Here is a 21,618-nt window from a genome sequence, read left to right as displayed (position 1 = left end):
TAGTAGTTCCTTGGTGCAATAAAATGCAATTTAATGCGCATTTTTTCTTTCTGAAAGGTATGCCATTTTTTTAATGAATGTGCTACCTTTTATTGCGAATGACCTTTTTTTGAGCCACTTTCGGGATATTTTCAACGGTAACGCTGCTTCAGTGCTGATATCGTTCCGATTCCCATAGGGTCCTTGGGGATTTATAACCCCATATTAAAGAACGGTGAGTTGATAAGTAGATATAAGCTACGATTTTTGACAAATTTTCATTTGGCTATAAGTGGTGTCCAGGCCACATAAAAGCCAAGGGTGCAAAAAGAATGAATATATATGCACATAAATAAGAAAAAAAACTTTAAAACGAATTAATGCTTTCAAATTAATCAAATGAAGAAAAAACTAATTCTGGGGAAACGGAAATATATTAATTACCCATCATTATAATGATAAAATCGTGGTCCTCTTTGTTTATTGGTTTGACCAAAGCGGAATAGAATGAAATTTTCAGCTTTTTTCGGAAAAAGAAAATTGATTTCCTTTTCCATTTGGGAACACATCAAAGCTGTTGATATATTTTTAAAGCATTTATAACAATTTCGTTAGCATCTTCAGAAAAACAAAGTGGAAGTAGAAAAAGTGAGAAAAAAAACTTCTGGTTCCTCACTTCTACCCCCTTTTGGTGGAACTAAACAACACACTAACATTAACTGCCGCCTCATCTATTTAATACCATAAATAATTGCATCTAATTAAATATTCACGCGAATGAATGAAAATGTCCTTTTTTCAAAGATCCTGGTGCTAGCTATGCTTCCGCAGTAGCCTTCGGTGTGCATTTGACGCGTGATGGAGCGAATGTCATTCCAAATGAAATTTAGTGCGAAGTGTGGAAGAATGGAATGAAGCTAAAAAAAACATAGAAAAATTGGACAATTTCAATGGGTATGGTTATGTTGAAGTGAAAGAAACGACAGCCAAAGTGAAGAAAAAAGTGTAAAAATTACACAAAGCCAAGAGAAAAAAATAATGTGGAGATGATGAGCCGTGGCCAAGAGATGCTATAGATGAGGAGCATGAAGATAGGGAAATGAGAGAAAAAAGCGCTAAATTTAATAGTTTTCAATTAGGAATCATTCGTTTGCAGGCATTTAGTGTGAAAAAGGGAAGTGGCTTTGCCATCATTTTCCGTAAAGAGACAATAAATGAAGTCACGTTTTTTTCAGAAAAAAAAAAAACATTTCAGCACACGAACAAAACAACCAACTTAGCAAAGCAGCTGAAGAAAGAGCAAATACACGGAAAATTCAAAGCAGTGACTTTCTTCTTCTTCTTGGGATATATATTGTGATGTTGATTTTTGTTTGTTTTTTAGTTCAAACTGAGGCGCCATTTTCAAAGTTCATTTAATTCTGTCGTTAATTTAATTTTGTTGCCTTTCATTTTATTTTAATTTTCAAATAATTCAGCGTCAATTGGAAGCGGAAGAAACAAAACAACAAATAGCACAATAAAATATATTTGCTGGAATACTATGGTATGTAGTGTACTTTTCCCAGACGGTTATCTTTAATAAAAAGGGCAAATATCTCCAAGAAAGTTCCCATATTATGACCTATATAGCTACACTCATAGAAAAACTTTTGCTAAAATGTTACCCAATGTATTTTCAAGAACCCAAAATAGTTTTTAGTATTTTCTTACTTAATGTGGTGAGAAATCATTCTATTTCTATTTTCTAGATTCTATTTCTATATAGAAATAAAATTTTGACAAAGTTTTCTATATATATATTCACCTATATTTTCTATTTCTATATAGAAATAAAATTTTGACAAAATTTCTATAGAAATAAAATGTTGACAAGATTTTCTATAGAAATAAAATTTTGACAAAATTTTCTATAGAAATACAATTTTGACAAAATTTTCTATAGAAATAAAACTTTGACAAAATTTTCTAGAGAAATAAAATTTTGACAAAATTTTCTATAGAAATAAAATTTTGACAAAATTTTCTATAGAAATAAAATTTTGACAAAATTTTCTATAGAAATAAACTTTTGACAAAATTTTCTATAGAAATAAACTTTTGACAAAATTTTCTATAGAAATAAACTTTTGACAAAATTTTCTATAGAAATAAAATTTTGACAAAATTTTCTATAGAAATAAAATTTTGACAAAATTTTCTATAGAAATAAACTTTTGACAAAATTTTCTATAGAAATAAAATTTTGACAAAATTTTCTATAGAAATAAAATTTTGACAAAATTTTCTATAGAAATAAAATTTTGACAAAATTTTCTATAGAAATAAAATTTTGACAAAATTTTCTATAGAAATAAAATTTTGACAAAATTTGCTATAGAAATAAAATTTTGACAAAATTTTCTATAGTATTGAAATTTTGAAAAAATTTCTATAGAAATGAAATTTTGACAAAACTTCTATAGAAATAAAATTTTGACAAAATTTTTTATAGAAATAAAATTTTGACAAAATTTTCTACAGAAATAAAATTTTGACAAAATTTTCTATAGAAATAAAATTTTGACAAAATTTTCTATAGAAATACAATTTTGACAAAATTTTCTATAGAAATAAAATTTTGCCAAAATTTTCTATAGAAATAAAATTTTGCCAAAATTTTCTATAGAAATAAAATTTTGACAAAATTTTCTATAGAAAAAAAATTTTGACAAAATTTTCTATAGAAATAACATTTTGAAAAAATTCTCTATAGAAATAAAATTTTGACAAAATTTTCTATAGAAATAAAATTTTGACAAAATTTTTTATAGAAATAAAATTTTGACAAAATTTTCTAAAGAAATAAAATTTTGACAAAATTTTATATAGAAATAAACTTTTCTATAGAAATAAAATTTTGACAAAATTTTCTATAGAAATAACATTTTGAAAAAAATTTCTATAGAAATAAAATTTTGAAAAAATAAATAAAATTTGGCAAAATTTTCTATAGAAATAAAATTTTGACAAAATTTTCTATAGAAATAAAATTTTGAAAAAATTTTCTATAGAAATAAAATTTTAACAAAATTTTCTATAGAAATAAAATTTTGACAAAATTTTCTATAGAAATAAAATTTTGACAAAATTTTCTATAGACATAAAATTTTGACAAAATTTTCTATAGAAATAAAATTTTGACAAAATTTTCTATAGAAATAAAATTTTGACAAAATTTTTTATAGAAATAAAATTTTGACAAAATTTTCTATAGAAATAAAATTTTGACAAAATTTTCTATAGAAATAAAATTTTGACAAAATTTTCTATAGAAATAAAATTTTGACAAAATTTTCTATAGAAATAAAATTTTGACAAAATTTTCTATAGAAAAAAAATTGACAAAATTTTCTATAGAAATAAAATTTTGACAAAATTTTCTATAGAAGTAAAATGTTGACAAAATTTTCGATAGAAATAAAATTTGCTTTATACTCAAATATTTCTCATATTTTGTTTACTAACATTGTGTTCCACCACAGTTCATTAGGCGACTTAAGTTTTAAGTCCACACTGGCTCAGATTGAAATATATGTATGTATATGGCGAAAATGTACATATACAAATTGGTACAGGGTATATTTTATTCGGCCCCGTCCCTCTTTGGACTTTCCTTACTTGTTGTTGTTTTTGTTTGGCCATTTTAGCAGACTTTTTTTGGTGTAACCCATTCAAACATCGAAAATGTATTTTTTTAAACAAAATGTATAAAAATATTACTAATTTTATCCACAACTGTAAATGATAATGACACAAATTCTTTTTCCAATAGATAAAACTACATATGTTATCTTATAAATATTTAATTGATAGCCAAAGTAGACGGTATTCTTAATACTTTAAAACAACAATAACAACAAACAAGTAAGGAAAGTCTAAAGTCGGGCGGGGCCGACTATATTATACCCTGCACCACTTTGTAGATTCAAATTTTCGATACCATATCACATCCGTCAACCGTGTTGGGGGCTATATGTAAAGGTTTGTCCAAATACATACATTTAAATATCACTCGATCTGGAAAGAATTTGATAGACTTCTACAAAATCTATAGACTCAAAATTTAAGTCGGCTAATGGACTAGGGTGGAACACAATGTTAGTAAAAAAATATGGGAAACATTTAAATCTGGAGCAATTTTAAGAAAACTTCGCAAAAGTTTATATATGATTTATCGCTCGATATATATGCATTAGAATATTAGGAAAATTAGAGTCATTTTTACAACTTTTCGACTAAGCAGTGGCGATTTTACAAGGAAAATGTTGGTATTTTGACCATTTTTGCCGAAATCAGAAAAACATATATATGGGAGCTATATCTAAATCTGAACCGATTTCAACCAAATTTGGCACGCATAGCTACAATGCTAATTCTACTCCCTGTGTAAAATTTCAACTAAATCGGAGTTAAAAATTGGCCTCTATGGTAATATGAGTGTAAATCGGGCGAAAGCTATATATGGGAGATATATCTAAATCTGAACCGATTTCAAACAAATTTGGCACGCATAGCTACAATGCAAATTCTACTCCCTGTGCAAAATTTCAACTAAATCGGAGCAAAAAATTGGCCTCTGTGGTCATATGAGTGTAAATCGGGCGAAAGCTATATTTGGGAGCTATATCTAAATCTGAACCGATTTCAACCAAATTTGACACGCATAGCTACAATGCTAATTCTACTCCCTGTGCAAAATTTCAACTAAATCGGAGCAAAAAATTGGCCTCTGTGGTCATTTGAGTGTAAATCGGGCGAAAGCTATATATGGGAGCTATATCTAAATCTGAACCGATTTCAACCAAATTTGACACGCATAGCTACAATGCTAATTCTACTTCCTGTGCAAAATTTCAACTAAATCGGAGCAAAAAATTGGCCTCTGTGGGCAAATGAGTGTAAATCGGGCGAAAGCTATATATGGGAGCTATATCTAAATCTGAACCGATTTGGGTAATATTTTGCAAGTTTTTCGAGACTCATAAAATATTCGGATGTACGGAATTTGAGGAAGATCGGTTGATATACACGCCAATTATGACCAGATCGGTGAAAAATATATATGGCAGCTATATCTAAATCTGAACCGATTTTTTCCAAAATCAATAGGGATCGTCTTTGAGCCGAAACAGGACCCTATACCAAATTTTAGGACAATCGGACTAAAACTGCGAGCTGTAGTTTGCACACAAAAATACATCAACAGACAGACAGACAGACGGACAGACAGACAGACAAACAGACAGACGGACATCGCTAAATCGACTCAGAATTTAATTCTAAGACGATCGGTATACTAAACGATGGGTCTCAGACTTTTCCTTCATGGCGTTACATACAAATGCACAAACTTATTATACCCTGTACCACAGTAGTGGTGAAGGGTATAAAAAGGTAAGGAAATGATGAACACATCAAATCATGGGGCGGCAATCGCTAATCAAAACTCTCTTGGTAACTCATTTCCACACAATGTATCCTATAAAAAATAGGAACTACTTCACACTTCATTAACTCTTTCTAACTTTGTCCATTTGATTACCTTCACTTTCATTATTTATAGCCCATTTAAATGTTTCAGTATTTGCAGATCGTCCTTCCCCTCATTTAATAAATAAAAACACTACATGTGATTCATAATATTAATAATAAAATCTTATCATTAGTGATAGAAGAGAATGAAAAAAATTCTACTTTACTGAAGTCGATTGTCATTGTGGTTGGGGAAATCTATTTAAAAGTAAATACTTCAACAAATGGGGCTACAAATTTTTCATGCAAAAAAAAAGTGTAAATAATTTAATTATTCTTAGTAGCTAAATTGAGGTAGAGTCTGGCACACATACAATATGGGTTGTTGCTGTAGTAAGTTGGTCAATGTATTTGAATAAGTGAACTCGATTTGAACTCAACCCTATTGTGATTCTATTTCTTCGTAAGGTACTAGAAAGTCAGTGGATCTTGTCGATGTTCCACCAAATACTAAAAAACGTGTGGTAGCTGATCGTAGCTCAACAATGGATTCGCAATTTGGCAAAAAGGATACTGGCGATGGTGGTGTTACTAATACGGCATTGGAAACGGATTAGGTGGAGTTGGGAATAGAAAATTATCTTGATTAATTTTAATTAATTATAAGTGTCAGTACTTCAAATATTGTGGCGAAATATTTAACGTTGATGTTGTTAGAAACAAAATTAGTTTTTTTGTCTAATTACGGAGATATTAAAAATAAATTAATTTATCGTACATATGATCAAATAAATGACAGTGCTAATGGTATAAATTATTCGATATTGAAACAAGTGTCCATGCTTGGGAGGTTTCACTGCATTTGGTTATAAAAACAAAAAAGGATGAGAACTAGACTCGGACCAATAAACAAATTCCAATGAATCAATGGTATTCGGCATATAATTTTGGTTGCAATTCTATTGTTTACCCAATTTAGCACATCCCTTTACTGGCTTAAAATACCTCTAGATTTAAATTTTCAAACAAATCGGATGAACAATGCTGTTTCCATAGCCTCAAGAAATCACATCTGAATATCGGTCTGTATGGGGGCTATAAGAAAACATGGACCGATATATACCAAATTTGGCATATCCGTTTACGAATTTCCAATACCAGACAAATCGGAATCGTGTCAGCACGAGAGCTACAGTATTTAAGCCTGCTGCGTGACTACAAGAGACAGGCCGATATTGTCATATCGTCTTATCATTTCAACATGATCAAGAATATATGTTTATGTTTTCATATTTATACCTTCCGTTTGTAACAGATCGAAATATCGATGTTACAAACGGAAGGTATAAAAATGAAAACATAACAATGTGGCAAAACAGAAACTTTGATGACAAGACGGTAACAAATCCTAAGATCATACAGATTAGTTATTTATCGTGCCACCTGAGAGTTTTAGATGTACAGTGAAACCTCTGAAAAATGGACTCACTGTCGCCTAGGTTAGGTTAAGGTTAGGTTGTCCACATTTGGGAGGTGTCCAGCTTTGAGAGGTTAATTTTAATGTGTTAATATAGCAAATGTCCCCAGCAAACTGTACACGTTAGGGAGGTGTCCGGTTTTCAGGGAGTCCAAGTTTGAGAGGTTTCACTGTATATAAAAGGGAAAACATTAGGTGAATTCGTGGAGATGGCGTTTCCTGATCTCTGGAACATGTGAATAGATATTCCGCTATTTTAGTACGGAGTTGATCTTCCTTCTTTCATCAGTATATACTTCAGAAACCTCTTCCAAGCTTTGTGGAGAATTTTCCATTTATTCATCACCATGGATTAGGCAAGAAACACCACAGAGGCGCTACAATTCATTGCAGCATTTTTACGAGTATCTTCAGTATCCTCGTTTCACATTGCGGTGAAGCCACTTGAGAAGTTTTGAAACACTCAGAAATGCCACGTATTACTGAGAAAGGATAATTAACCATTGCACCACGGTGTTTTTCAACGTTACAAAAAGCCTCCAAATCTGGCAGCATACCAGATAGGTTACAGCAATAGGTGTTTGTGATGAAACTGTATCAGGAGTATTAGACAGCTACAAAACAAGCTACACTAACAGATAGATAGACGGACAGTCAATCTGTCTAGGTTGACTCAGGAGGTGATTCTAACGGTACGGTCACATTGGGCAAATATTTGACAGAAATCAAAAAAGAATTCCTCGCCACATTCAAATCAGTAAACATTTTTAGCTCATATTGGGTATATAACATAGCAAGAGGAGTATTCTCCAACAACGGTATTTAGATATTTCGTAAATGGTCCTGGAAAAAAGTTCGACCCTCATTTTGTTTATCAACATCAATATGAAAACTATTATGTATCTACAACTATCTATTAACCAGCAATACACTTTTCCAAACTGGACGGTAAATCTGAATTAGATCGGTTAAAATGTAGATTTGGTAAAATTTTTGGTGGTAAATTATAGGCTTGGTAATCATCTTTGTCCAAATCTGGCAAAATACATACGTAGATAAATTTTATTATATTTTCCCAACATCAATACATAGTAAGCCTAACAAGGCCTATAATACATGTATTGTAAGATGTGGAAAACGATTTCTTCCGATATGTACCAAAATGCCTATAAGCCAAATTGCCTATTACTCCGTTAAAATTTGCTCTGTTAATGATTATCAATTTTTATAATTTTAGTATATTTCTTTAGAATAATGACCCATAAATGTTATGGCTTTAACTAAAAAAGTCATTAACAGACATATGGCCAACCACTGTTACGTCGATCCTCACTGAACTCGGTCCTACATACTGAGGTCGACAGAAGATGTCTGCTCTTGTCCAAGGACTGCAGCCCCACTGTCATATATTCACTGCTTAACGGAATACATTCCTTTACTTAAGCTCACAGTGTCAACTTACCTGATATTTAATTTTGTCCAAACCCATTGTAGAGGTTGCTCTCCAATTCAGCACCAACAGACACGATTCCTTGGAGTCCCAACAATACAACAAATCGTCTTTACATTCCACTAAATTCTCTGTGTGTGAATGTCTTTCGGATGCCAAACTCTCGCGTATTTTGGCAAACATGGTGGTGCTATTCAATTGCAAGCAGTCTGTGGAAGCCATGACACTTCAATGTTTTTGTTTTCAATAACAACACGAGAATCGAAGAGTAGACCAAAACACATACGCCTAAGGAGGACTATGGCTTCTCTGAATGAACAAGATGCGGATTCTGTATACTGCTGCTAGTTGTAGAAATGGGAAATCAAAAAATAAAGAATCAATGTGTTCATATTGCTGCCAGTTTTGGAGATGTCAACAGGCTACAAGTTAAGGTGGTAGAATATGGCCTTGTGGCCAGCACATTTGTGACAACGATGCAAACAAATGGATATAGGTATAAGGAAGTTTTCCAGTGTGGGAAAAGGCTAGAGGGTTCACTACCACTTTAACTAGGGACACTGTTCCAAGAGTCAACACTTACCGGGCCTTGTTTTGAGCAGAAATTTTAAACTTTATTCTTCTTCTTCCCTGAAACTCAGCAACACTCTTGTGCTATAAACATTGTTGCCAAGTTCATTTGTTTTACATTCAATGTAGGTATCAATTTTTCTACTAATGGCCCATGATAAATGTATGTATATTGCAATCAAGACGATCATTGAATCTTCAATTTGAAAACGCCATACACGCAATCAACCGCATTTTTGATATTTGAAAACTCGCTATTACAAGTAATTGCAAATTTCAACAGAGTGTAGATTTAAACATAAATTTCTTTAAGTGAGCAATCAAGGAGATTTTTCAATGGAATGGATTTTCATAATTTTGAAGTGAATTTTCAGTACATCTTCTATTTTTAGTAATCTAGGTTCGAGTTATCCAACAAATAAATCTTTAAAACCAGAGTAAAATTAAAAATTTTGGCGAATTTTATTATAACATGGTGGTGAATGATACTAAGCATAATTGAAAAAGTTAATTTTCTTTAATATTAATTTATGATGTGGCGAAAAAATGGCTATTTTATCGTTATAATGAGCACATCATATCGTCCTTTAAAATAGGCATATGTATTCGTTTTGCTCTTTCTTCTTCAATTTTTGAGATTTTTAGTAATATTAGTGGGCTACGTAATAAAGGCAACACTATACAAACGCCAGTCACCGGTAAACACATGTAAGCACAGTTGCAACAAAAAGTATTTGATTTTTTGTTTGCAATGGAACAGCTGTATGTTAAACAACACGACATGGTGGTGAGATAAAATATACCATGGTGAAAATGAAAGCAGTACATGAGCTGATGCTAGTTTGACTGTTATTTTCAAAATGTTAACATAACCAAATAGACAACAGTAGTATGGTGCAAAGATTATGGAATCTTTGGTATGGTGAACATAAAGTTGAATGTGTTGTTTACATTAATTGTATATTTATGTGGAGTTGGTTATACACAAAGGAAAAAGAAACAAAATGCCAATAATTTTATTCAAGAATTGTGCAAAAAAGGGGAGATACAGAAGGTAATGAATCTTGCATACTTATCATCTAATAAAGAAAAATAGATTTAAGAACGTTTAAACTTTATGCCTTTTTGGTGTTTTTCTTGGTAGGTTATACCATTTTAATTATTAAAAAGTACTTTATTTTCCTTAATTGGGATGATCCATCCAGACTTTGACGAGATTAAATAGAACTGATTTCGTTTTTGTTAATTTATACTTTTAATTGTAAATCCTCCAAATGTTGTAGACCAATTTGTCCATAATTGGGAATTAATATGGATCATATGATCCACACTTCGGAGCGTTAAAGCCAAACAACGACAAAAATAACAGCGGCAAATCAAAATAATATAAAGACAATTCGGCTCATAGTTTAATATTTAAGTATCTCTTATTTAGATTTAGATTTTTTAAGATTGCATTTATTTGTATATGATTATCTTTTTTAAAACATAGCAAGAAGAGAATGAGAATTTGTTAAATGTGACTTGTGTCCTAATTTTAGTTTTATAGAACCTAAATGTAATAGAACATTCACATTAGGATCGGAAACCAATAAAAGACTATTTGAAATGCATTTAAGCCAAATGGTAGATGATTGCTAGAGATTTAAAGTGGATTTTGGAAATGTATTGTGAATGAGGTATAAAGCTAGATGGCTCACTACAAAATTACTTTGGCACTAGAAAATAACTCGGAATCAATACCAATATCCTTGAGGGAAGGTTAAAATCTTTGGATCGACACTAGAAAATTAATGCAGAAATCCTTAAGGGAAGGTAAAAAACCTTGAATCCATGTAAACTTTGAATGCATTCTATGACATTCCCTTAGAATTCGCACAACAAATCATGTGAACAGTACGCCATGAACATTTTTTATGCGTGCATCATTCTTATATCCTTCTCAAATATCAGCTCTTAATATTAACGTACTTAAGAATAATAAACGATTTTTAAAAATCATTAAAAAATATTTTAAGGCAACAGCTTTTTTAACCATAGTATTGTCTCGTCCATACTACGCCAAACCACTTTAGAGACCAAGTAATTTTATACAAAAAACAAAAAGAAAAGAGTTGTACGTACATTGTCATACCTTTACAAAAATTCTTCCATATATCCATGACCCATAACTTTTACTTCAGTAATAACTGATGGACACCAGAGAGTGTATATGAATAAAAAAATATATATACCAAATAATGTGTATCGTATGGAAAAAACCTCTTCAGTAGACAATCATCTCTACTGGTTTTCATTAAATTCATTCGTTTACAATAATAACACAACATCACCATCAACTTGATGGCATCGTTCTTTTTTGTTTTTTTGCGCAGCATTCAAATCCCTGTCTTCGCCACCCAAATTCGAGGAGTAGCCATACTTTAAGCTCTATGACCGTAATGTTTTTTATTTCGCTGGTCAATGGATGAATAAAGGGGTTAACATGCAATAACAAAAATAACAACAAGAAAAACATTAACTGAAAAAGTGTCCGAATATGGTGAAATTGAGCCTGAATAAATACACAAATTGGCATAAAAACAATAAAAGCCAGAGGCCAGAACCGAACAGAAGTCAACACAAGAGCTCTGATGAGGCCATAGGACGAATACTCTTCGGGACAATTACGTGGCAAGCAATGGCCACCGGTGTGTTGTAATGGGTCAAAAAAAGTCAAGTGGTCATTTGGTTTAATATATAAAAATATAAATACCCAGATACATTGAAAGAAAAACTGGAATCGATCAATTTAAATTAAAACAACCCAGCAAAGAAGAGCTTACAAGGAAGTACTTTGTATTTCCCAACTCGTGATCCGGTAGTAGTGCACACTTGTATCATTTCCAAAAGAATTTTACTTGGGCTTGTCGCGGGATTGCTTTAGAATTTGATCCTTACAAGTTCATTTGAATGAAGAAATTTAAAAACCGATTTTTTCGCCAATTTCAACAGCTGAATTTTTTTTGAATATTTTTTTCAAAAGATTATTTGTATATTCTACAACGTTTTTATTTTATCCTAGTAATTTGCAAAACTTTTTCAAAAGAACTTCCATGGAAATGAAAAAGTAAATAGGCGCAGGCTCAAAACCCAAAGGGGGTGAATTTTTTGATTTTATAATTATTATTGTTTTACTTTTCTGTTGATTTTCTGTTCTTTATGTGATATTTAATTATCAAAAATTAAAGTTTTTGCTTTAAACCGCCAAATAGCGTATTTTCTAAGACTGGTCCCAAAGGGCTTAATTGGAAGTGGGAAAAATTGATGGGATGTTCTTAAAAAGAAATGTTTGTGGAACAACTTCCATTTTGTGTTTGCTGGGAAGTAAACACGGCCGAAAGTTCGGTCAGGCCGAATCTAATGTACCCTCCACCATTGAATTTGTCACAGTTCTACTAAAAATTGTCATCCATAAACGAATTGTTTGATTGTGGTAACAATTGCCAATAGCAATGTATCTCAAAACTTCTTAACATTGTCTTCTATTTTGTAAGTTGGTTTATATGGAGTTTACGTTAGATAAAAAAGCAGATTAACATATAAGCCATAGGGGGCCAAATTTCAACCGGATCGGATTGTTCCTTCAGGATGCTCCAGATAAATCTGGGGGTCGGTTTATATGGGGCTAGATGTTATTGAGGACCAATATGGACTATTTTTTGCATGGTTATTAGAAGGAAAAAATTGAGATCACGTACAACAAATTCAACCGAAATGGAAGAAATGTGTGGGATATAGGATCCAATGTTTGCATTTCAAATTTCTACAGGATAGGATGAAATTTACTCGTCCAAGAGGATCCGGATGTTAAATTTGGGGATCTGTTTATATGGGGGCTATATAGAATTATGGACCGATATGGACTAATTTTTGCATGGTTATTAGAAGGAAAATATTGATATCACGTACAAAATTTCAACCGGAATGGAAGAGATGTGTGGGATCAGTGTGTAGGATCCAATTTTTGCATTCTATATTTCAACAGGATCGGATGAAATTTACTCTTCCAAGAGGATCCGGATGTCAAATTTGGGGATCAGTTTATAAATGGGCTATATACACTGAAAAAAATATTTACCTGATATTAAAGATTACGCAACCTAAATTTTAGGATATGCAATTTACAAACTATTAAGGACAACTTCTTTAAAATAATGCAAATTTAATTAAAATAATGTTTATAATCTGTGCTTCAAATATTTTTTCATTAAATTTAGTACGCAAATTTTGGAAATTTACGTCCCTCCATTAATGTCGCATGTCTTTAAACCAAGGCAAAATTTCCTTAAAGTAAAGAAACAAATTTTTGACTTAAAGAAATCGTCCTTAAATTAACTGAAATATTGAATCTTTAAATTTAAGATAAAAACGCTCCGAATATAGGCTAAGACTTATTTTGAGGATTTAGCATCTTCGGTTTAAAGTTTTTTTTTTTTAATTAAGAAATCGCTGTTTACTTTGAAGTATCTGTTATAATTTGGATTTTTATACTGGCATTTGTTTGTACTTGAATAGCCTTATTAATATACCGCGAAAAGAAAATGAAAATTCGATAAATCAGATCTGCATCCTAATTTCAATTTTATTGATCCTAGATTTAAAAACAGATAAGTCACTAAAAAATGTCTTAACTTTAAAGAAGCCGCATCTTTGGCTCGGAATCAATACCAAAATCCTTAATGGAAGGTCTTTGGATCCAAGTAAACTTGTTTTTGAGTTACGGACCGCTACGGACCGATTTTTGCACTGTTTTTAGAGGGCTAAGTTCACATATAGAGGGGATATACTAACATCTCTTAGCAAATTTCAACTGGATAGGATGAAATTTACTCTTCGAAGACACACCGGAAATCAAATCATAATCTTTCATATGGGGACAAAATTTTGGTCAGTGTATATAGTATATATTCGTTCAGTTGTTATGTTCTTTTTCGTTGTTGTTTTTTTATTTTGTTAACTTTCCATCCATACAACTTCATATAAAAAGGGATCATTTAAAATTGTTGGAAAATCAACAAAAATAACAACATTATCATCATCCAGAGTTGAAGGCAACGTTATTTGCTTATCCAATCGTTGTCTGGCTGACCAGTAAGTGGATTGAAGGGGAAAATGCATATTTTCCATTATTATTGTAAATGGATGTTTTTATTGCATGATTTTTGTATATAAAAAAAAGAAAACATTTATTTAAAATAGGTTTTCACACAATATCCATAACACATACCACCAATGTAATATTGCTGCGGAAAAATACCAATTGTTTCGTTGGCTATTTTACAATAGCGTTTTTTTGTATAACATTTACAGAGTTTATTTTTCATTTATTAAAAAATGATTTTCTGCATGATCTGAGTGGATTATTACACATATTTGCCACAAGTGTTTTATCTGTGATTTTTCTCTTTTTCGTAAACAACCGGAGGTGAATGCGATTATTTGGAAAAAGACGAAAACAACATTTGAATATTATAAAGGTAGTATTAACGATTTAAAATGAATTAAATATTATATTTTAAATAAATATATTTGAATATATATTATTTATGAATATATATTATTTACATAATGCAAAATACTATTTTTTTCATAAATATTCCCATTTCGTGTAAACTAATTGATAATAATATTGTCATGAAAAAGCAATGTTCAAATTAATATCGATATAAAACATGACAATGTTTTAACTTAATTAATACCTAATTAAATATTTATTCAAACATGAATAAAGTATAAAAACTGAGATTACTTGTGAAAAGATTTCAGTGAATATTTTCAAAATGTCTACGTCATATAAATTCGGTATATTTTGTTGTGTGCTTGTGTTTTGCAATATCCTAGTGGCATCCCAGGAGGAGGACGATAGTCCATTCACCATTGAATTGAATTCATTTGAAGTCGATAGAAAATATGATACCACTTTCATTGATTGGAATGATTTGAGTATAAGACGTAAATCTCGTAATGTTTTTGTCATCAGTGGTACTATGATTGTCAATTTAAATATGGCAGATGAGCAATCGGTAAGAGTTATGAATTGGGTTTGCTATCATTAAAACATCTCGGTCGTTTTCATCTATGTTCCAGTTTCAAATGCAACTTTATCCCTACAATCAAGAAATTCGTGGACTTTTATTATTCAATATAGAGAAGAAAATATGTACATTTATTGCCGAGGACAAAAAAATATATCCACCTATAATGGAGGCTTCGAATTTTCCCGAACCAGGAACATGTCCATTGCCAAAGGTATGTATGTCAAAGAAGAAGATATAGAAGTTAGGTCTAGATCAGTGAGTAATCGGATTATGCCTCATTATAAAGGTATGTAGAAAATAAATGCTATTCTATTAGGAAGTGTTTTTAGAATAACTTCCAGTTTTTTTTAAGCCCGCTTTTATTTTAATTGATACTAGAAATATATCTGAAATACTTAATATATTCTCAATTATTTCAGGGTGAATATACAATAAAGGATTATGAGGTAAATGCTAGTTTTTTACCTTCCGAGACTCCACCTGGCGATTATTTGGTACTTGTACGTATAAAGAGTGGAAATAATGTGGTGGCGGCTGCCGAAGTTTATGTTAAAGTCGAAAAAAATTAATCGTTATTTTTAACAATTTTGAAAATTATTGACTTGGATGAATGGTTATAATAAAATCGTAAATGATCACTCGTATATATTTTTGAATCGATCTATGACAAATACCCGTACACATACAGAAAAAAAGCATGCCTCATTCCAAAGATTTTGCCTTTACTCTAATGATTTTGGTAGCGATTCGGAGCCAATTATGCTATGTTTCAAGTAAAAAACGTCTTTAAAGTCCTATGTCCTATATTTGAACATTTTTGCTTTATAGTCAAAAAGGTATCAAGTTTAAAGACAATTTCATTAATTTTAAAGATTTTTTCTGAATTATTAAAGTCAAGTTGTCCTTACACCAAAAAAATTCGAATCACTTAATTATAAGGACAAAACGACTTTATTGTTTATCGACTTTTGGACAATGAAACAAAAAAAAAAAACAGAGAAATGCTAAGCAAAATTCGCATTCGTATTTTAAGGACATGAAATCTTTGGTCTCACGACCAGGGCTGTGGAGTAGAGCCAATTTTTCATCAGTCTCGACTCCCACTCCGGAGTCGACTTCGGGTAATATTATTTAATACCTCTAATTTGTAGCTCTATTGGGTTCCGTAGGGGGTTCCGTAAATGCGAGCTATATAAAGGTTTATATTCACATATGCATGAATTTGAACCTGAACCGATTTAGACAAAATTGTATACACTTGTACAAAATCTATGTACTTAAAATTTAAATATAACGTTATGGGACGAAACACAATTTTAGTATAAAAAAAAAAAAATAAAGAAAGTCTGAAGTTGGACGGGCCGACTATAATATACTCTGCACAACTTAGTATTTAGATCTACATTGCTCGACTCCGACTCCAGCAAATTTTGAGAAATATAAATAAAATTTTCTGTAGAAATAAAATTTCGACTAAAATATCTAAAGAAATAAAATTTTGACAATTTTTTTTATAGAAATAACATTTTGACAAAATTTTCATTAGACATAAAATTTTGACAAAATTTTCATTAGACATAAAATTTTAACAAAATTTTCTATAGAAATAAAATTTTGACAAAATTTTCTATAGAACTAACATTTTGACAAAATTTTCTATAGAAATAATTTTTTGAAAAAATTATCAATAGAAATACAAATTTGCAAAATTTTCTATAAAAATGAAATTTTGCGATATTTTGTATAGAAAGAAAATTTTGCAATATTCTATATAGAAATAGAATTTTGCAAAATTTTCTATAAAAATAAAAGTTTGCAAAATGTTCTATAGAAATAAAAGTTTGCAAAATTTTCTATAGAAATAAAATTTTGACTAAATTTTTTATAGAAATAAAATTTTGACCAAAATATCTATAGAAATAAAATTTTGACAAATTTTTTATAGAAAAAAAATTTTGACAAAATTTTCTATAGAAATAAAATTTTGACAAAATTTTCTATAGAAATAAAATAAAATAAAATGTTGACAAAATTTTCTATAGAAATAAAATAAATTGTTGACAAAATTTTCTATAGAAACAAATAAGTTTTGACAAAATTTTCTTCAGAAATAAAATTTTGACAAAATTTTATATAGAAATAAAATTTTGACAAAATTTTCTATAGAAATAAAATTTTGACAAAATTTTTTATAGAAATAAATTTTTGAAAAAATGTTTTTTCAATATTTGACATATGTATATAGGTTATGATCTTAAAATAAAATTAAAAAAATAAAATCGATTGAAATATTTCAAATATATTGTTATGGTGGTGGGCATTAAAATGGATCGATTCAGCGCATCCGCTAGTCTAACATTCTACACCCAGAAAAAAGGAGCTTTAATTCCAGCTGAACTTTAGCTCATGAAGATTAGTCGATTTTAGTTAAATTTTGCACAATATGAGTAAATGATCCTTATTTGAATAATTTTTTGCTGACTTTAATGATGTGAACTAAAAATAAGAAAAAAAAATGTTATACAAATATAGTGCACAATTTTACTACAAAATAAAATAGTTCATATTTTCCTAAAATGGCAGAAGTTTGCTTAAATTGAGTTCATAAGTCTCTAAAATGAGTAAATTTTACTAAAATTGTACCTGTCTTGAACTTCGTACAGCGCTAAAGACATTTTAACAATTTGTGTAATTAGAATTAGAAAACTATTTTAGTTAAAATTTTCTAAAATAAATCTACATTTTCTTCCACGGTGGGTTCACTTTTTTTTTGGGTGTAGGAAGCATAAAATGATCTCCGTAATTGGAAGTTGCTTTTCATTTACAGTCATACCGTACATTGATCTAATGAATAACGCAATGGAAACTAATTTGCGTAAAAACTTGTTTAGTTACAAGTGAAGTGTTATAAAAAATTTAGTTTATCCGGAGTCGGAGTCGAGCAAAATTTTTACGACTCCGACTCCAGCAAAATCTTCAGACTCTGACTCCATGACTCCGACTCCACAGCCCTGCTTATGACAATATCTTTTTCAGTGCAGTATTGTGAAAAGCTTATGTGTCAAGGTGACGATAATACGTTAATACTTTGATGTTATTTCCGAAAATTCAAAAATATATCGCTTTAGTTTGTTGCACTACATATCAGCCATCCTGTACGGTTTTCACTGGGACGAAAATATAAACAATTGGCTTGTTTTAAGAATGAATAAATTTTGTTGTACTCGAGGTATCCACCAATATAAGAAACTATACTGATAGATAACCGTTCCCCAATTAATGTTTAATATTCTGCAGCCGGAGAAGGGGACAGTTTAAACACCCTACGTCTGAAATAGAAAATACAAGCAGCAGAGCTACCAAGTCGAATGCTTTTGTGACACCTTTGGTACTTGCAACAGGGATAAATATGAAATTTAACGAACGTTTGGTTATATTTCAATTGCTCTTATATTTCATGGTCCAACACCTCTTTTAATTGCATACATCTTTTGTATGTTGTAATTATGAAATCAATTTATCATATTTTTATGTGTTCCTCCTCATTAAATATTTTACCTCCACACTGTCATAAGGATGTGTGATTGTTATTTTTTTTGGCTTAATTTTCAATAAATAATGCCAGAGGAAGGCCCTAAGTACAATCAGATTTACATTCTGTGCCATGTAATATGATGAGGTTGCAGCCTTATTGGTGGTATGGTAGGTGTTATAGTCGTTCATAAATGGCATATTATATTTACAATCCATTGATTCTCAAAAATCGTCCAAATGTAATTGCATCTTCTTACCCAAACCCATAGTAGGTTGACAGTAACTGATTCATATTTGAAAATGAAGCAGATAATGAACAACGGCAACACTTAATTAACAAATGCAATTTTGTATATTGCGGTGATAATGATAGTAGGTTAAGTCACAAGAAAAAAAAATGATTTCTTAGAAGGGATTTTAAGTCGTTTGTAGAAAACAATTAGGTTTAGAATTTGAAAATCAAACCGATAATAAATCACTGCAACATTTAATTATTAAAAATATAATTTTATATTTTGCGGTGATAATGATAGTAGGTTAAGTCACAGAAATAAGTAAGTAAGTAGTGGGCTTTACTATTCACTTTCCAGAAAACAATTAGATTGAGATTTTAAGGTTAATAATTCAATAGGATATTAATTAATCACCAAAAACACTTTTCCAATTCTTTGAATTATTGTCTCATAACATTCGTATTTTTATAATAACAAACATTCGTATTTTTTTATAATAAATTTTAAAAATTTTTATTCTTCATTCATTCTTTTAACCTATTTTTCAAATCATCAATAACATTTTTTCCCGAACCCTCCTAAAAGTATGCTGCATTCAAATGCATACTTTACCTCAATTGCATATGCCAACATATGAGGATGTGTGCACACAAATGACAAAAACATTATTAACTTTATCACTGTGGGGGGGATGATTGTACAGGAGGCGTGGGAAGCATCTCCTTGTGTGAAGGGGAAAAAGGGTTATCGATATGATGGTTGTGGATATCCATTCACTGATACTGACTGCCATGAAACACTCTCCATTATTATTGCACTTCCCTTTACGTTATTATCTCCCCTTGGCCATGGTCTGCTAGGACTATGACATTTAACATGGATATCATCGGCAGCTAACATTGTCCTTGGCATCATCAGACCTATGCATCATAATGATAATCGTTAACATAATTGTAATTGAAAAATCATTTGCAATGTGGATAATTATTCTTCACAGCAATAATAATAATCCCTCAATGCAATGCAATCCTCGTTTTTTTGTTGTTTTGTTGCCAAACTCTTTTTCAAACCTCATATGAAATGCACAATGCTACTCTTCCTCTCTTGGCGAAAGTTAATGCATGGCTATGGATTAACTGCTTTGCCCTTTAGATAAGGGGACACATACTTCCAGGTGGGTATGAGCTTAGTGGAGGATGAATTTTAATGTTGGTCCTTCAAAAAGGGGAGGTTTATTGTTGCAATTCGCGTTTTTAGATGCCAGGGATTCACACTTTTGATTGTACATTTCAACGCCTTCTGATGATGACACATTTACAAAATCACAAATGGTAATAAATTTTAATTGAAATCTTATAACTGATAAAGGGTTGAGAAAGAATCGTAATATGATATGAGATATAAATTGAAAGGCTTGCTTTCGATTTGAAAAACAACTACACTGATATTTGGCGAATTGTATTCCGAGTCAAAAAATTGGAAAAGGTCAATATATAGTCTATCAATCTAAATAAAGTCAAAATAGTCTATCATCTAAATATAGTCTATCATGTGCAAAGAAATTGAATATAGCATACTTTTAGAAGGGTTCGGATAAAACAATGAATTGGTGATTTGAAAAAGAGGTTAAGAGAAATGAAGAAGAAAATGGACGATAAGTAGATTGACCGATTCGAATCGAAACATCGATTAATCCATTTGTGTGGCTTTTTAATAACACCAAAAACATATCTCAATTCTTTTTAAATTAGTGAGAGATATTACGGATAGAATTGACTCAAGCTCTTAAACGATAACATGCTCACTTGAGTGAATTCGAGATCCATTATGGACTAAGGGTGCACAAGTCGAAAATCGACTTTTGGATTTTTTTTTCAAAAAAGATTAAGTCGACTTTTGTAATTTTCAAAAACAACTAAATGACTTTAACAAAAAGTGGAATTTGAGTGAATGGGGAATGTAGTTCTTTTTATGTTGCAAGTTTATTAAAAATTCGTAAGATGTAATATCTTTTAGTAAAAAATCGAAAATGATCTTGGAGTAATTCTTGGAAAAATGAAGTAATTTTTACTGCAAGGGACATAAGATTCTAAAAAAAATTACTACCTAAAACGTGACATTGACATTCTCGTTGGCAAAAATGAAGAATTTACAGAAGGTGAAATTGAAACTCCATAATGAAAAAAGGACGAAGCCAGCTACAGTGGTAGTGTAATCTGGTATAAATTTCCTAATTAGGACTAAAATGAAGAACTCAGATGTGGCCGTATAAGCTAGTGATTAAAATTGCAATATATTATAGCATAATAGACTGCTGATCGGCTCTCTGTAAGCTCTCTTAGACTTTTAAGTTTTTTTATTCAATAGAACCAATGACAGTAAAACATTATTGATTTTAAGTCCCTCTTAATTTTAATATTAAAATTGCAATGTATTATAGCATAATAGACTTGCTGATCGGCTCTCTGTAAGCTTTTTTTATTCAATAGAACCAATGACAGTAAAACATTATTGATTTTAAGTCCCTCTTAATTTTAATATTAAAATTGCAATGTATTATAGCATAATAGACTTGCTGATCGGCTCTCTGTAAGCTCTCTTAGGGCGTTTTCGTTTCGCAAAAAATATGTTGCCTTGGTGTTACACTACTTTTTCCCTCATTGTGTTTTCGCCCAAATGATAGTGTCATTCCAAAGTTATTATTAATTCATAATATTTTGAGGGGTACAGGAACCAAAATTTATGACAGTGTCCTTCATATGTGGCAATCAATTTCGAGAA

The 21,618-nt window shown here is 30.6% G+C and overlaps 3 protein-coding genes across 6 annotated transcripts in view; 2 read left to right on the top strand and 1 right to left on the bottom strand.

The window, feature by feature from the left end:
• The window catches only part of mbo (Nuclear pore complex protein Nup88), an 85,643-nt gene extending 76,552 nt beyond the window's left edge, over positions 1-9,091 (bottom strand). For 2 of the 3 annotated variants that reach the window (XM_075298707.1, XM_075298709.1), the window contains exons 1-2: positions 9,004-9,091; positions 8,433-8,764 (exon numbers count right to left, since the gene is read on the bottom strand). In XM_075298707.1, the coding sequence (XP_075154822.1) occupies positions 8,433-8,642 (210 nt within the window). In that variant the 5' untranslated portion in view covers positions 8,643-8,764; positions 9,004-9,091. The remainder of the gene's footprint in view (positions 1-8,432; positions 8,765-9,003) is intronic. The other variant, XM_075298708.1, reaches the window with a different exon arrangement.
• Positions 9,092-9,923: 832 nt separating this feature from the next.
• Positions 9,924-21,618, top strand: part of LOC142229677 (uncharacterized) — a 116,174-nt gene continuing 104,479 nt past the window's right edge. For both annotated transcript variants that reach the window (XM_075300258.1, XM_075300257.1), the window contains exon 1: positions 9,924-10,044. In XM_075300258.1, the coding sequence (XP_075156373.1) occupies positions 9,995-10,044 (50 nt within the window). In that variant the 5' untranslated portion in view covers positions 9,924-9,994. The remainder of the gene's footprint in view (positions 10,045-21,618) is intronic.
• Positions 14,803-15,714, top strand: CheA7a (Chemosensory protein A 7a). Its single transcript, XM_075300079.1, has 3 exons — positions 14,803-15,055; positions 15,120-15,281; positions 15,490-15,714. The coding sequence occupies exons 1-3, from the start codon at positions 14,813-14,815 to the stop codon at positions 15,637-15,639; spliced, it is 555 nt and encodes a 184-aa protein (XP_075156194.1). The 5' UTR covers positions 14,803-14,812; the 3' UTR covers positions 15,640-15,714.

The sequence above is a fragment of the Haematobia irritans genome, chromosome 3 (genome assembly GCF_050003625.1).
Source record: "Haematobia irritans isolate KBUSLIRL chromosome 3, ASM5000362v1, whole genome shotgun sequence".
NCBI classification, from domain to species: Eukaryota; Metazoa; Arthropoda; class Insecta; order Diptera; family Muscidae; genus Haematobia; species Haematobia irritans.
Note: the sequence above shows the minus strand (reverse complement) of the source record. Positions and strands in the feature narration are given on the sequence as shown.